The sequence below is a fragment of the Falco peregrinus genome, chromosome 4 (assembly GCF_023634155.1).
Source record: "Falco peregrinus isolate bFalPer1 chromosome 4, bFalPer1.pri, whole genome shotgun sequence".
Lineage (NCBI taxonomy): Eukaryota > Metazoa > Chordata > Aves > Falconiformes > Falconidae > Falco > Falco peregrinus.
The window spans coordinates 57731877-57745279 of record NC_073724.1 but is presented as its reverse complement, the minus strand read 5'-3'; the positions used below and the strand labels follow the sequence as shown (position 1 = coordinate 57745279).

General features: G+C 36.6%; 1 protein-coding gene across 9 annotated transcripts in view; it reads left to right on the top strand.

Moving 5' to 3' along the window:
• ATP11A (ATPase phospholipid transporting 11A) overlaps nt 1–13403 on the top strand; it is a 131538-nt gene that overhangs the window by 73893 nt on the left and 44242 nt on the right. For all 9 annotated transcript variants that reach the window (XR_008746835.1, XM_055801848.1, XM_055801850.1 and 6 more), the window contains exons 4-8: nt 823–903; nt 4452–4559; nt 8397–8525; nt 9011–9114; nt 11940–11990. Coding sequence is in view for 8 of the 9 variants with exons in the window: in XM_055801848.1 (XP_055657823.1) it covers nt 823–903; nt 4452–4559; nt 8397–8525; nt 9011–9114; nt 11940–11990 (473 nt within the window). In the remaining variant the exon portion in view is untranslated. The remainder of the gene's footprint in view (nt 1–822; nt 904–4451; nt 4560–8396; nt 8526–9010; nt 9115–11939; nt 11991–13403) is intronic.

Here is a 13403-nt window from a genome sequence, read left to right as displayed (position 1 = left end):
TATTCTGATTATAAAGCTTTGTTAGTTTTGCTAAATATTTTATAACAGATTGATGCCTTGCAGAAACTTTCCAACTCACTGTTATCAAAGCCTGTAGAGAAACAGAAATACAGATGCTTACACAAGGCTTGCTTAGGGTGATACACAAATATTTGTTTTAGTAATTATTACCTCAGAAAACTAGTTCGCTAATTCCTAGGTCTCTTCTTCCTGAACCTTTCACAATCACTTAAATGTGTTAAACAATAAAAATCTCACTGAGCTAAGTGAAAAGGTGTATTACTTTGCACACCAGATTCTGTAAAAATAAAAAGCTATGCAGATTCCCAGGACAGTTTAGATTTTCTTATGATTTGAACTCCCTCTCTGGATTCTACCTCTTTCTTTGTAATTGCAGAAGCCACAGCTCACTATTTCAGGATTTACCCCTTGCATGCATAAGAACAGCTGTATTGTTAAATGTGTAAAAACAGCGCCATGCTCATTTCTGATGCTGCTCAGTAATTTTGCCTCCAAAGCCACAGCTTTTCAGTCTGGTACTTACTTAACGTCTTGGCAAGCAAATATTTTTACTAGACTTTAATATCTGAATGTTAATGTGATCTAAATACAGTATTGTATCTTACAGCATATAGGAATTTTTCAAATGTTTTAGTATATATGTTCTTAAAACCATATTAAAAGTACCATTCTTTTTAATTAAAATTCCTTGGTGCTTTGTAGCATATTGGTGGAATAATTACTTGAAACGTCTTGCTTGAAAAATTGCGTGCTTACCTTCACAAAAATGTAACCAGAAAATATTTGATCCTTTTTTTGCAGTTAATTATTGATACACCTACCAGTCCAGTTACAAGTGGACTTCCACTTTTATTTGTTATCACTGTAACAGCTATCAAACAGGTGAGTAATTTAGTGAGCAAAAGTAAAACTAAAGAGAACATTGTTATTTGTTTTGCATTTCAATTTCCCTGCCTTTTTGTATTAGGCTGTCTTAGGGCGGTGCCTAAAGAATGATTGCGATGAATTTTGACAGAGTAATTTTATTTTTGTTTCTTCAGTTTAAGTAGTATTGGTTGCTCTATGATGATGTCTACTAATTCAGCACAAGCTTGTGAATTATTTTATAATTCTGATGTCCTTGTGTTCTGAGGAATCATCTACATGTTGTGATAACTCAGCATAGTTTGACTTTTGTTTGTTTCTGAATAGCTATCTACATCCTGTTAGGTTTTTCCATAATGACTGAAAATGAATTTCAGTCATAAAGACTGAAAAACTTAGAAGATAAATCTGCTCTTACCTTTGCGGTTTCCTTAGCCTTTACAGTATAAACAGATAACAAAAATAATTTTGGTTCAAGTCTTCAGTATACGTTGATTGAATCTACAGTTCATAACGATAGCTGCAATGCTTTCTACAGATTAACACTGAACAGATGCTATTGTATTCTATCATTTTTAATGTGCAAATTAATCCATAAAATTGAAGTATTTTTTAGAAATTAGTTCTTGCCACATAATCGAATGTAAAAGTTCCTAATAGAATTACATTATACAGTTATGGAATTGGATAGGTTTGCCATTTTTCTTTCAAGGTAGTACTACCAAAAGCAAAAGATTAAGGTAGCTTTTTGCTTGCTACTCTAATGCTGCAGTGCTACAGTTGACATGAGTGTGTAAATGTAGATGGGATCTTAATATTAATATTAAGATCTTAAAATTAATATAGATTAATATAGAATGTTTTAATTCATATGGGGATATTACAATCATATCTGCTTGTTATCAGAGCTTCTGATATTGCAAGTTCAGTCTGTATCAGGAATGAGTCAAATGAGCTCGTGATTGCCCTTCTGTTGATTTAGCCAGAGCCAAATTTGTTGACTGTGAGTTTCAGGTCAGCTGCAGGTGGACAGAGGATACCTGATCTGGCCTAAGCCTTGCTAGTGCAAAGTTAATTCATCAAAATTTTTGCTAAATTTGAACTAGCAAGTGATTTTATAAGTAGTACTTTGCATCTGGTGCCTACAACACTTCTGCCTTTACTGTAACATCTCACCATAGTTACAGAGTAGTTTCTAAAAATCTGGGCTCCTGAAGTAATAGACACAAATAAATGGTCTTTACAGTGATTTTGTTATGTGTTTGGCTTTTTGCCTTCAGTCCAATTTAATGATACTTGTTCCTGCAGGACAGCTATCAGTGTAAGAACTCAGTGGCACAATGAGTTCCTTTTCATGACTCAGTCTTCACTGAGTCTGGGTCTGCATACCAGCCATTTCTTTCCTTCATTTCAGTGAATGGAATGTGCATGTGAAATGATAATCTGTGTAAGCAGCTTGACTTTAAGTGTCTTTTGCTGGGACGGTTGAAGGAGTTAGCACTTTTCATGGGCATAAGAAAGATCTCTCATGTCATGCTTCAAGAAAATGTTGTCTTTTGGGGAAAAAGGTCCCATGAAGTAGTTGGAACATCAAGGCAGTTTCTAGGTCAGAGCACTCCTCATTTTAGCTCAAAACTTGTAGAAGGGAGTCTGTACTTCTTACATGCCTCTGGACTATGATGATAAAACAGTGACTAAGAAAAATGAGGATGTGGTGCATTGACCCTGGCCTGCAGTCAGACACCTACCCAGCCTCTCGCTCACTCCTCTTTCCCGTGGAAAACAGAGGGAAGGTGAAAAGACTTATATATCGCGTTAGTGGCACTTTAATAGGGAAAGCGACAGCTTGCTCATCACCATAAACCACAAGCCAAGCAAAATGAGGAATTCATTTGCTATTTCTCATCGGCAGGCAGATGTCCAGCTACTTTCTGGAGAGCAGGGCCTCAGCACGTGTAATGCTTGCTTTAGAAGGACAAATGCCATCAGCAAAAATGACCCGTTTCTACCTGCTTTCCCTGAGCTTTTCTTGCTGAGCGCAATGTCATATGGTGCAGAATATCCCCTTGATCAGTTTGGATCTGCCATCCAGGCAGTGTCCCCTCCCAGCCTCTTGCCCGCCCCCAGCCAACGGACCTGTTTTTGGTGTGGGGAGAGAAAGCTTTGATGCGGTGCAAGCCTTGTTCAGCAGTAGCCAGAACACTGGGGTGTAACCAACACTGTTTTAGCTGCAAGTAAAAAGCACAGCAGCACATGAGCTGCTGTGAAGGAAGTTAACTCCATCCCAGCCAGATCCAGAGCAGCGGGTAATTTGGATTGTCTCTTCACAGGATAACTGATTACCTTCACAGTCTTTATGATAAATGCAGACTTTTCCTTCATTAGTTTTCAAAGAAACTATGGAAAGCAGTGCTTCCATTTCTTTACAGTGCTAACTATACACAATGAATATATTCTATAGTACAATTTAGCTTTTGCTGGTGAGCAAAAGTTGTGATACATGCAATAGCTAGTATTTTAAGTGTGGCTTTCCCACTCTTAAGATGTAAAATGTTACCCGTTGGAGTCTTACTGTAGTTTGATAGTGCCCTACCAAAGCCTGGATTGTGACATGCTGTGCCTAGTACTGCAGTTCTGTCTGTCAGCCTGAGTCTTTCTCCCAGCAACTGGTGTAGACTTTGGGACCTGCTTGAGGAGCTGTACAGGCCCCTGGAATTATGTTACACTAAATTTATAAAGACTCTGTGAGTTCTCAGATTATCTCTAAGAGCATCCAAGGTAGTGACACTTTTGTTCCACATTGAGTTTTCAAATGTGCTCAAGAGAGTTAGATATAAAAATGCTGTGGAATACAAGTGGTATTTTCCATCTCTTAACCACTGGTGTCTTTGTGAGTCCCAATCTTTATCACGTGGCAGCACCTTTTGAATGGAAAGTTGCAGATTCCCTGTCCTTTACTTTGATTGTTTGTATAAAACACAAATTCATAGGGTAATGGAGCAATCAAAATCGGTTACTTGCAAAGCCTCTTGAAACAAAATTCTTTGGGACTATATGTATTGCATATAGTGTTAAAAATTCTGATATAATTGTATGACAGTCAGGAAATATGACCACCTTCAGTCATGTTGTCACTTTATCACCTTTCAAAATGGAGTCCTAGTCTTCCCAAATGGATTTTATACACGTTCAGCTTCTCAGCAACTGTTTCTATAAGTATTTTGCACTTGCTCAAGAGTCAGTAAAGCATGAGCAAGAGGTGATTACTTGAACACCAGAAATAGTTCTACACATTGTAAACATCCCTATTCATCAAAAAGTCTTCATTAAAAATATGTAATTTTGTTGACTAACTGTAACCGTGAATACTCTTTTTCATATATGTCCAACTTGACTGTATTACTGACGTGTATCACGATTTCACTTGTTCTAGTGAGAATATTTTCTCTTTATTTCCTTATCTTGATCAAGGATAACTTTTTAATTTTTTGTTGCAAGCTAGAGCTGTTCTTTGTCTTTATAGCCAAATGTGCATCACTACATCATTCCATTTCACTGTTTTCTAGGGTTATGAAGATTGGCTTCGACATAAAGCTGACAATGCAATGAACCAATGCCCTGTTCATTTCATTCAACATGGTAAACTGGTTAGAAAGCAAAGCCGAAAATTAAGAGTAAGTAATTAACTCTAACAGATCTTAGGAGTCAGGCTTCACACTTGTAAAACAAATTATACAGAAATGTAGTGCAGTGATGACATAGCCTTTATTACATTTAATGGAGATTAGGCCCACAATATACTAATTTTTAATTTAACACCTTTGAATAAATATTTTTAGAAGCTTGATACATTTCTTTTTTATCTTTGTGTTATTAACTCATCTCATGACTGTTCCTTTCATTTTCCATTTTTTAACTTGAAATTTCACTTGTGATTTGTCTTTTGTCATTTCTCCATTTTTGGCTCTGTGGTTGTGCACATTAATAATGCATTTAAGCCTGATCATGATAGTCAATGCTATGAGTTTGTCCTGTGTATCCAACGCTTACATATACAACAAATTCAGAATACTTTCTTCATTACCCTTCATATCTCTTCATCAGCCTTCTGAATGCTGCTACATTCCCGTCCTGGTATTTTGAAGGTATTTTCAGAAATTAATTTCTGCTGCTGCTGCTTTTTTTTTTTTTTTTTAAATCAGATTAACTTTTCATCATTATTCTCTTTAGAACTCAGCAAATTTGGTGGATATTTGTTTGGAATTTCCTTATTTCAGATATCTTTGTTAGGGGTATCTTTTTCTGCTCTGCCTTGTTTGGGCATAAATGGCTTCACAGAGTTCATAGCCTTTCTGCTGTGACCTTCCCTTTCAGTGTGATAGTTTCTGCCTAGGGCTTCTCAGTAATAAAAAAAAAAAATGTTAAGGCATCACTTGCTGAGTATTTCATGTGTGTAACTAAACAGTTAAACATTCCAAATAAAAATAATCAAGTACCATATAACTGGAATTTGTATTCCATTAATTAGTCTGTTGCCCATATTTTCCCAATTTTGCCCCTATTCTTTGCCTTTCAGAGACTGTATTTTGAGCAATTAAATGGTAGGAGAGACAGACATAGGAAATATTTGCATGGAAAGAGATACCTGTATGTATGGGTAAATGGGTAAAATTCTCTAACCTGTATTACACAAGAAAACATACTAGACAGTATAAAGGTAGATTCTTCTGCACCTAAAGCCTGTGGACATTTGAATTGCTGAAAGAAGACATTTCTTTTTCATAGAATTACAGAGTGGTTGAGGCTGCAGACATATCTGCAGGTCATCTGGCCCACTCAGAGCTGGTTGCCCAGAAACATGTCCAGACAGGTTTTGAGTATCTCCAAGGAGAGAGACTCCACAGCCTCCCTGGGCAACCTGTGCCAGTGCTCAGTCACCCTAGTAGTGAAAACAACGTGAGGCCTCCCATGTTTCAAGCTGTGCCCACTGTCTCTTGTCCTGTCACTGAGCACCACTGCAATAAGCCTGGCTCCATCCTCTTTGCACCTGTAGCTGGCACAGTGGCAATTGTTGACAGAACACCTTTTAAATTTTTATTAAGATGCTCTTTGCTAGTACTTTTAATTGGTTTGGGTTTTTTCCTTATTCCTGCCTTTTTTTCTTTTGAATAGTGTTTAGATTATTAACTTCTGTTTTAATAGGCTGTTGTATTATAGATTGTGCCTGGCTTTTGCAGGATGTTGTGGATGCTGTGGCTTACAGAGAGAATCTTGCTAAAATAATAAGGATCATTCAATACAATGATATGTGAAAATCAAAGGAAGAGGACTGTTGTGTCTTTATAAGTTGGACTAAAAAACTCACTTTCTGATGTGTAAATGTTTTCAGTGGCAACTTCAAAAACTCTAGGCACAGCGGGCATTTTTTCTTATCCTTATTCTTGTAGTGACACTTCTGTCGGGAGGGGTTTGTTTGCTAAACTGCCCTCCCGACTTTCTCTTTTGCTAGATTCAATGTTCTGAAGAATTCTGATTTTTCCTTTTATGGCATCTGTAGAGGTGGTTAAACTTGCAGTAATATCACTGTGGTTTAGGTAGCTGGTAAGTAAATTAATGTTGTTTTCAGTGGTAAAGAGAGCTCGCAAAATCAAAAAGTGATGTTCCTACAGTTTGTTCTAGGAATAGATGAATTCTCTGTCACCTGACAGTTCATTCAAGATAATTGCCTAACAGTGTTTTGAGTGGTTTTGTAACGTTCTCACTTAGAGGGCTTTATTATAGTTTATATAGTCTTTCATAATTAATGATTTTGTGGCAAAAAGGCAGGTTGTCTTGAAAACATGTCTTGGAGGAATAAGGCAATTTGAATAGTAGTCTGGTCCATTAAGGTTCACTGCTTTTCAGGGTGAAGGCTGTATGTTGTTCAGGCTGGCTCCAGCTGAGACATTCACTGCCTCTGGTTCCAAACCTACCCCTTCTCTGTCTCACTATGTTATCTTCACTTGCCTGAGTCTGCAGAATGTTACATGAGAAGTCATTTAATCAAAAGGAAATACGTGAGGAAATTAATTCCTTTCTCCATTTGAACAGCCCAAAACTTTTTATTATCGGTTAAAAGTGCAGCCTTTTTGCTCTAGAAAGGAAGTATCCAATTGTCATTATGCTGTTTTAATACATCTCTAATTTCTGTTCAGAGACTGAAAATTAGTAAACCCTACAGCTTATAATTTTCAAAAAGACACCATAATTTACACAAAAGATGGAAAATAACTTACTGAAGTATCCATTAGTTTTCATACCTGATTGTTGCAGGTATGCTTAGCAACTTGCATTCTTCTATGCCATATGTACAATCGGCAGTTTTTCATTGCTGTTGGTTAAAAAGCACCTTTTTCATATCTACAAGAAGTGAAATCTCTTTTGTTGTCATAATCCTAATTCTTCAGTACATGTTAATAAATCTTATCTAAGTTGTCACAATTTTATTTTTAGATGTTACTATTGTTAATTGTTATCAGACTCTTTTGCTTAACTCAACTGCTAAGGATATTGGGACTGAGCTTTTTTTAAGTGTATCATGAGAAAAATGATTAAGCTGAATCTTATGGTAATGAATTATGACATAAAATTATATTGAACAGATGTTGAGCTACATGAAAAATTGCAAAAATTACATGTTTTGATGGGATTTTTATTGAAATGTTGATATTCTTAAAACATGTAATAGATATTTTCTTTCTTTGTTCTTTTTTTTTTTTTCCTACTCCTTTGAAAAACATTCTTAAAACATGTAATAGATCTTTTCTGGTTTTGTGGGTTTTTTTATATTCTCCTTTGAAAAAAAATACCTCCAAAAATGTATCAAAGGCTGGTTTTCTCAAATGTGTGGTTTAAAGTAATATTTTGAATTTATAGTTGATTGACTGTTCTGTGACACTCTTTAATATGCTGTAAGATAGTACCTGTGTTTGCATGAATAAAAGTTACTTTGCTCACCTTTAAACACGGATAAAAGTAGGATGGGCTTCTAGTCATAAATTCTGCTGAAAATGTGTCCGGTTTTCATTGGCAGACTTGGAATTCTTAGCTTTTTCAACTATCTCTAATTACAATATTTGGAGCTAGATGCTTATACTCAAGAGCCAACAAGAGTAGTTCACATCTCTAGCTGTTTTTGAAACAATATTTTGTTGTATTTAGTCTTAAAATGCGGATAGTATCTTCTGTCTCTCAAATAACATTGCAAAACTTAGTAAGACAGCACTTGCCAAAATGGTTATCCTGAGAGGAAATTTAGTACACAGTAGACCTCAGATGTTCGACGAGGTGTAGTTCAGTTTTTCAGATATATTTCTGTCGTTCTCTGCTCCTACGGTAAAATCTTGGTGTAAATAAAGATTGATGTTTTTTCAAAATATTTGAGTGAACCTAGGTTTTGATTTTGAAATCTGAAATTTGGGCTGCTACATAAATGATCAATGCATTTTATTTTGTTGTGTTTTTTTCCCTAGGTTGGAGATATTGTAATGGTAAAAGAAGATGAAACATTCCCATGTGACTTAATATTTCTATCAAGTAGTAGAGGAGATGGAACATGTTTTGTTACAACAGCTAGTTTGGATGGTGAATCCAGTCATAAAGTAATTAAATGTTCTACATTTTCTTTTTAAGGCAAAGTTTGCTTTTAATTTTTTATGCAGGTTGCAACATGACTTCATGCTTATATGTCTGAGCAGATACACTAAGTTGTGTAGCTTATGTTTCCACCAGTTGACTTCATTTTTCTAAAAATATCATTATTTTATGGGAAGCTTTAAAATTTATTTAGTTGTGATTTTGTTTGTGTCCAGTACAGGCATGCAGATGACAGAGATAATGCACAAACTTCTTTGTACTTAAATGCTTTCATGGTGACCTTATTTGAGTACACTGCAAAATACTTGCATATAATGTGCAAAGATGCCCAGTTAGGAGCATTTAAAGATGCATTTTATTTTAACTATGATTTCTTGTGTAAAAGTCAGTAAATCTATTTCATGCTGAGCTGAAGTATATGTTAAGATTAATGTCTTGTGTATCTGTCCTTCCTTTCTAAATTTTATTTACACCTTTTTATTGACTCCAGACTTACTATGCTGTTCAAGATACAAAGGCATTTCACAATGAACAAGAAATCGATGCACTACATGCTACCATTGAATGTGAACAACCTCAGCCTGACCTTTATAAGTAAGAAAGTAATTCTTACCTGTTTCGTTAAAGGTACCCTAACAATAAATTATAAAAATAAAATGAAAAGCTAGTGGCTGCATGTGGCTGGTTAGAGTGGGCCCCACAGTGAGCTTGAAGTCAGGTTAGGCTTCCATCCATGCTCCTTTCCTGCAGGTAGCTCGCTGGACTGCTCTAGTGCAGTGGTTTCCGAAGGGGAGCACACAAGATGATCCACTGGGGTGTGTGATGAAAATTTTAGAACTTCTATTTCTAGTTGGTTTTTTAAATCTAAAACATAAGGAAGAAATTAAGCTTAAATAACATCTAATATATTTCTTGACACTGGCACTCTTACTCTGTATGTCAGTCCCATGCCACGTAGAGTTTATGTGGAGTATCCGGGGAGGAGATGTTGTTCTACCATGCAGAGAGGTTGCCATTGGCACCCTCACTTGTTCCTGTGCTTTCAGCATATTGCAAAGTATTGCAGTTTATGTGTGCCTGGTTAAGTGGATTTATGGGTTGTACTATCTAGTTTTAACTAAAGTAACCCTCACAAAATGGTCAAGTGGCCATAAAAAGATTCCTGCAAAGAAACCATGGATTGAATACTAACAATGCAAGCACAAGTCAACAACAATGAAAGGGCAAACACTTCCACTCCTGGTACGAGCCACATTACAAGGTAACATCACATACAAGCCACATCAGCTACATTACAAGGTAAAACCAATGCCATTCTAATCAGATCTGACAAGAAATTGTCCAGAAAAATTTCAAATTGTCAAGACACTTTGAAGTAGGGATTTACATCTCTTATTGTTAACAATGAACCTCACCACACATGCTTTAAGATATTAGCTAATGACAGCATGAAGCCATCATGATTAGCAAGAGATTTAAAAATTAAGCATCCAGAACATGAAGCAAAATAGCTGTAGTTTTTTAGCAATGTTTAAAGTCATGCAATATTCGATATTTAACAACAGTGCTGAACAAAATTTCACTATAACTTAATGATAAAACATTAGAAGCCTTTTTTCGAGTTTCTTTCTAAATAATGAAGGACAAACCCCCACATACCATTGAGGAAACACTTGTTCCTGCTGTAGTAAAAATAGCTGAAATAATACACAGAAAACAAACTAAAATGCACTTTTTTTGTCAACAAACACTGTTGGAAGATGCAGAGAAAACATTGCTTATTTCTGAATTGTGGAGGTATCTCTCTTCCCTGATCTCAGTGACCAAGGAACTGGCCTATAAATCTGCAAGAGAATGGATCCTTTAGAAGACTAATCCTGTGAATCACTTGATCCTTTTTTAAATATCTGGCTCATAAAGCGAATGGTTGGAAGTTGAAGCTCATGCTATTGTAGATGGTGGAATTTGTTGGGACAACTGTTGACACGAGGATGCTTATTGGTAGACAGTTTCTATCTTTGCTAATTTTTACTTGGCACTTTTTAACAAACTACAGTAGTGATCCTTTCCAAAGGCACATGGTCATTTTCTATCATGATGAATCATAACAAACTGTACAGTGTTATTAGATGTGGCTCTACGGTGTTGTATATACTCTCAGCAGGCAGGTCACCAGTTCTCTGAGCCTGAGAGGTTCCCTTTCAGGGTAACAGATGCACCAGCTCCTCCCATAGTTTCCTCTGCCATCCAGAATGCTAATGTCTGCCTTAATCCCTTTTGATTTGAGTTTATCCACTTGGACAGTGGTATTGCAAACACAGTGTACTGGGTCTGACTGGAATGGGGTAAATCTTCTTCACAGCAGCCCGTGTGTTTTAGTGTTTTTGATTTGTGACTGTTAATAACACACCAGTGTTTTAGCTGTTGCTGAAAAGTGCTTGCACAGTGTCAAGGCTTTCTCTGTTTCTCACTCTGCCCCCCAGCAAGTAGGCTGGGGGTGGGCAAGAGGCTGGGGGTGGACACAGCCAGGGTGGCTGACCTCCGTGACCAGGGGAGTATTCTGTGCCATATAACGTCATGCTCGGCAGTAAAATTGTTTGGCGGCGGGGGGTAGTATTTCCAAAGTAGCTGTTGCTTGGAGACTGGCTGGGCATTGTTCTGCTTACAGGAGATGGTGAGTGGTTGCCTTTGTGTCAGTTGAGTTTTTTCCTTCACTTGTTAAACTGTCATCTTGTATCTCGCTTTTGCTCTTCCAGTTCTCTCCCCTATCCTGCTGGGGAGGGAATGAACAAGAAGCTAGTGGGTGCTTTGTCGCTCTCCAGGGTCAGCCCACCACGTACAGATAACATGTACTTAGAGATAGATATTCAGAGGGAAAATTGCTTATTGGCTTTATGCTTTTGGGTTTTTTGTTTTTAACTCAGTTGTAGGTTCTAGGTTTCGTAAAGGATAGTAAATGCGCTGGCTTACCACAGGTAGTTTAGGGAGTAAGAGCTCTTGTTATTTCTTGCTGATGGGTCTACTTAGAAGCTTTATTCCTAGTTCCATAATCTCTTATATCTCTTTATTTGCAAACTTTACGTTGACTTACTCTTCTGTGTATTTTTTTATTTACATGTTTTAGATATATACATATGTTTATGTTCTGGATAATCAGACCATGTTCGATTGGAAACTGCTAGCTGTAATAAAGTGTTTCTAGAAAATAGTTCTCAAATAACCTATTCCCATGTATATTTTAAAAAGTGAGCATATTTTGCTTTGTTTTTAAATATGTATGTGCAGTATATATGTCTGTATGTAGAGAGAATTCTATGTCCTTGTAATGTACATGAAAAAAACTGAAATATTGGGACATATATGCATAAGAATAATCAAATGAGGAGTGCTGTTAAACTACTTGTATATTTCCCTTGCAGATTTGTTGGTCGAATAAATGTTTACCATGATAGGAATGAGCCTACTGCAAGGTAAGAAAAATCCAGTTTCTACACATTTAAACATTTTCAGGACTGAATAAGTATCAATAATGAGAAGTACCTTTGGTTCACCAACATTGTGCTGCCCTGACTTACTGATAGAATATTTATTCTCTTAGAAGTTTCCAGGCTGTTGTTTCATATATCTTAAATTTTTCATCTTTTAATCAATAGATTTCTCTTATTTTATATTTATGTCTTTATTCAAGTTCAGTTTTTATTTGACATTTATTTGGTTTGTAAATGATGTTGATAGGATGTTGACAGTACTTGTACAATACTGCCCCATTAGCATGGGACCTTGGTAGTGTGCTAAACAATATGAATAATATCACTTGTGTATTTCTCTCATTTTTCTTCTTAGAAAATGAAGAGTTTGGACATGCCAAATATCATGTTTAGTTTTGTACGTTTGTCTACAATGTCCACAATGTTATGTGTGTTCAGGAAAGTAACATCCAGGGAAATGTGTTTTGTACGTGGTGTAGGAGATAATGATCTGTTACCCTGGGTCTGGCACCTAGAAGGGTCTGTCCCCGGCCAAATAGGTTTCAGCCTGAAGGAAGTGCGGTGCTTTCTGCTTCAGGAGCAGTCTGTAGCCCAGGACATTCCTTGTCCAGCAAATAGAGAAGAAAAATGAAGCAGTAAAACAGGCACAAGTCTTCCTGTATTTTCTACCTAGGATCTTCTGTCTTACCAGCAGGGAAGAGACTTGCTGGACCTGATTTTGTTCAGGACCTGATTTTGTTCAGGCCCTTGCCACCAAGAGGCAAAGCAATAGAAGGGGAAAGCTTCTTGCTTGGGTGATGTCCTAGACCCCAGCATGTGTGGAGTTACTCCATTCTGGCCAAGTGCCTTCCTAACCTCAATGTGTCTAGATACATGATTTTCTATCACAGTCTGCTATGAAAACTGTCTTTTTTGCTGCTTTCACTTTAAAGAGTCTTTTGACTAATAAAGTTGGTTGGATATGAACTTTGGTGGGAGAGGAAAGGAAAATAAGCAGAAAATATCTTTTTAATCTCAAGAGGAATAGGTTGGTCTATGTGTAACACATGAAATGAAGATCTGGCATTAAGACTTGTATTACTTGGGCAGGTCTATTAAAGCAGTTGTTATTTTTTTACTATATGACAGTATAATGTCTTATAATCCAAATAATTTGTATAACATCACCCTTCTGGTTTAAATGGAACTAGTTTCAGGTTTTACATCAGAGTTATGGCCCTGGGAGTGAGTTTGTTTAGATTTCCTTGATTTTTAGGGGTTTCATACCACAAGAACACTTTGAATAACATTCAAAAATACTGAACTTAGTTCTTGGGTTTTTTCCATTGCTGTATAGATAAGAGTCTGACAATTTTTGCGTGATGTCTGCCTATGAAGTAGTACTTGGTTTTGCAC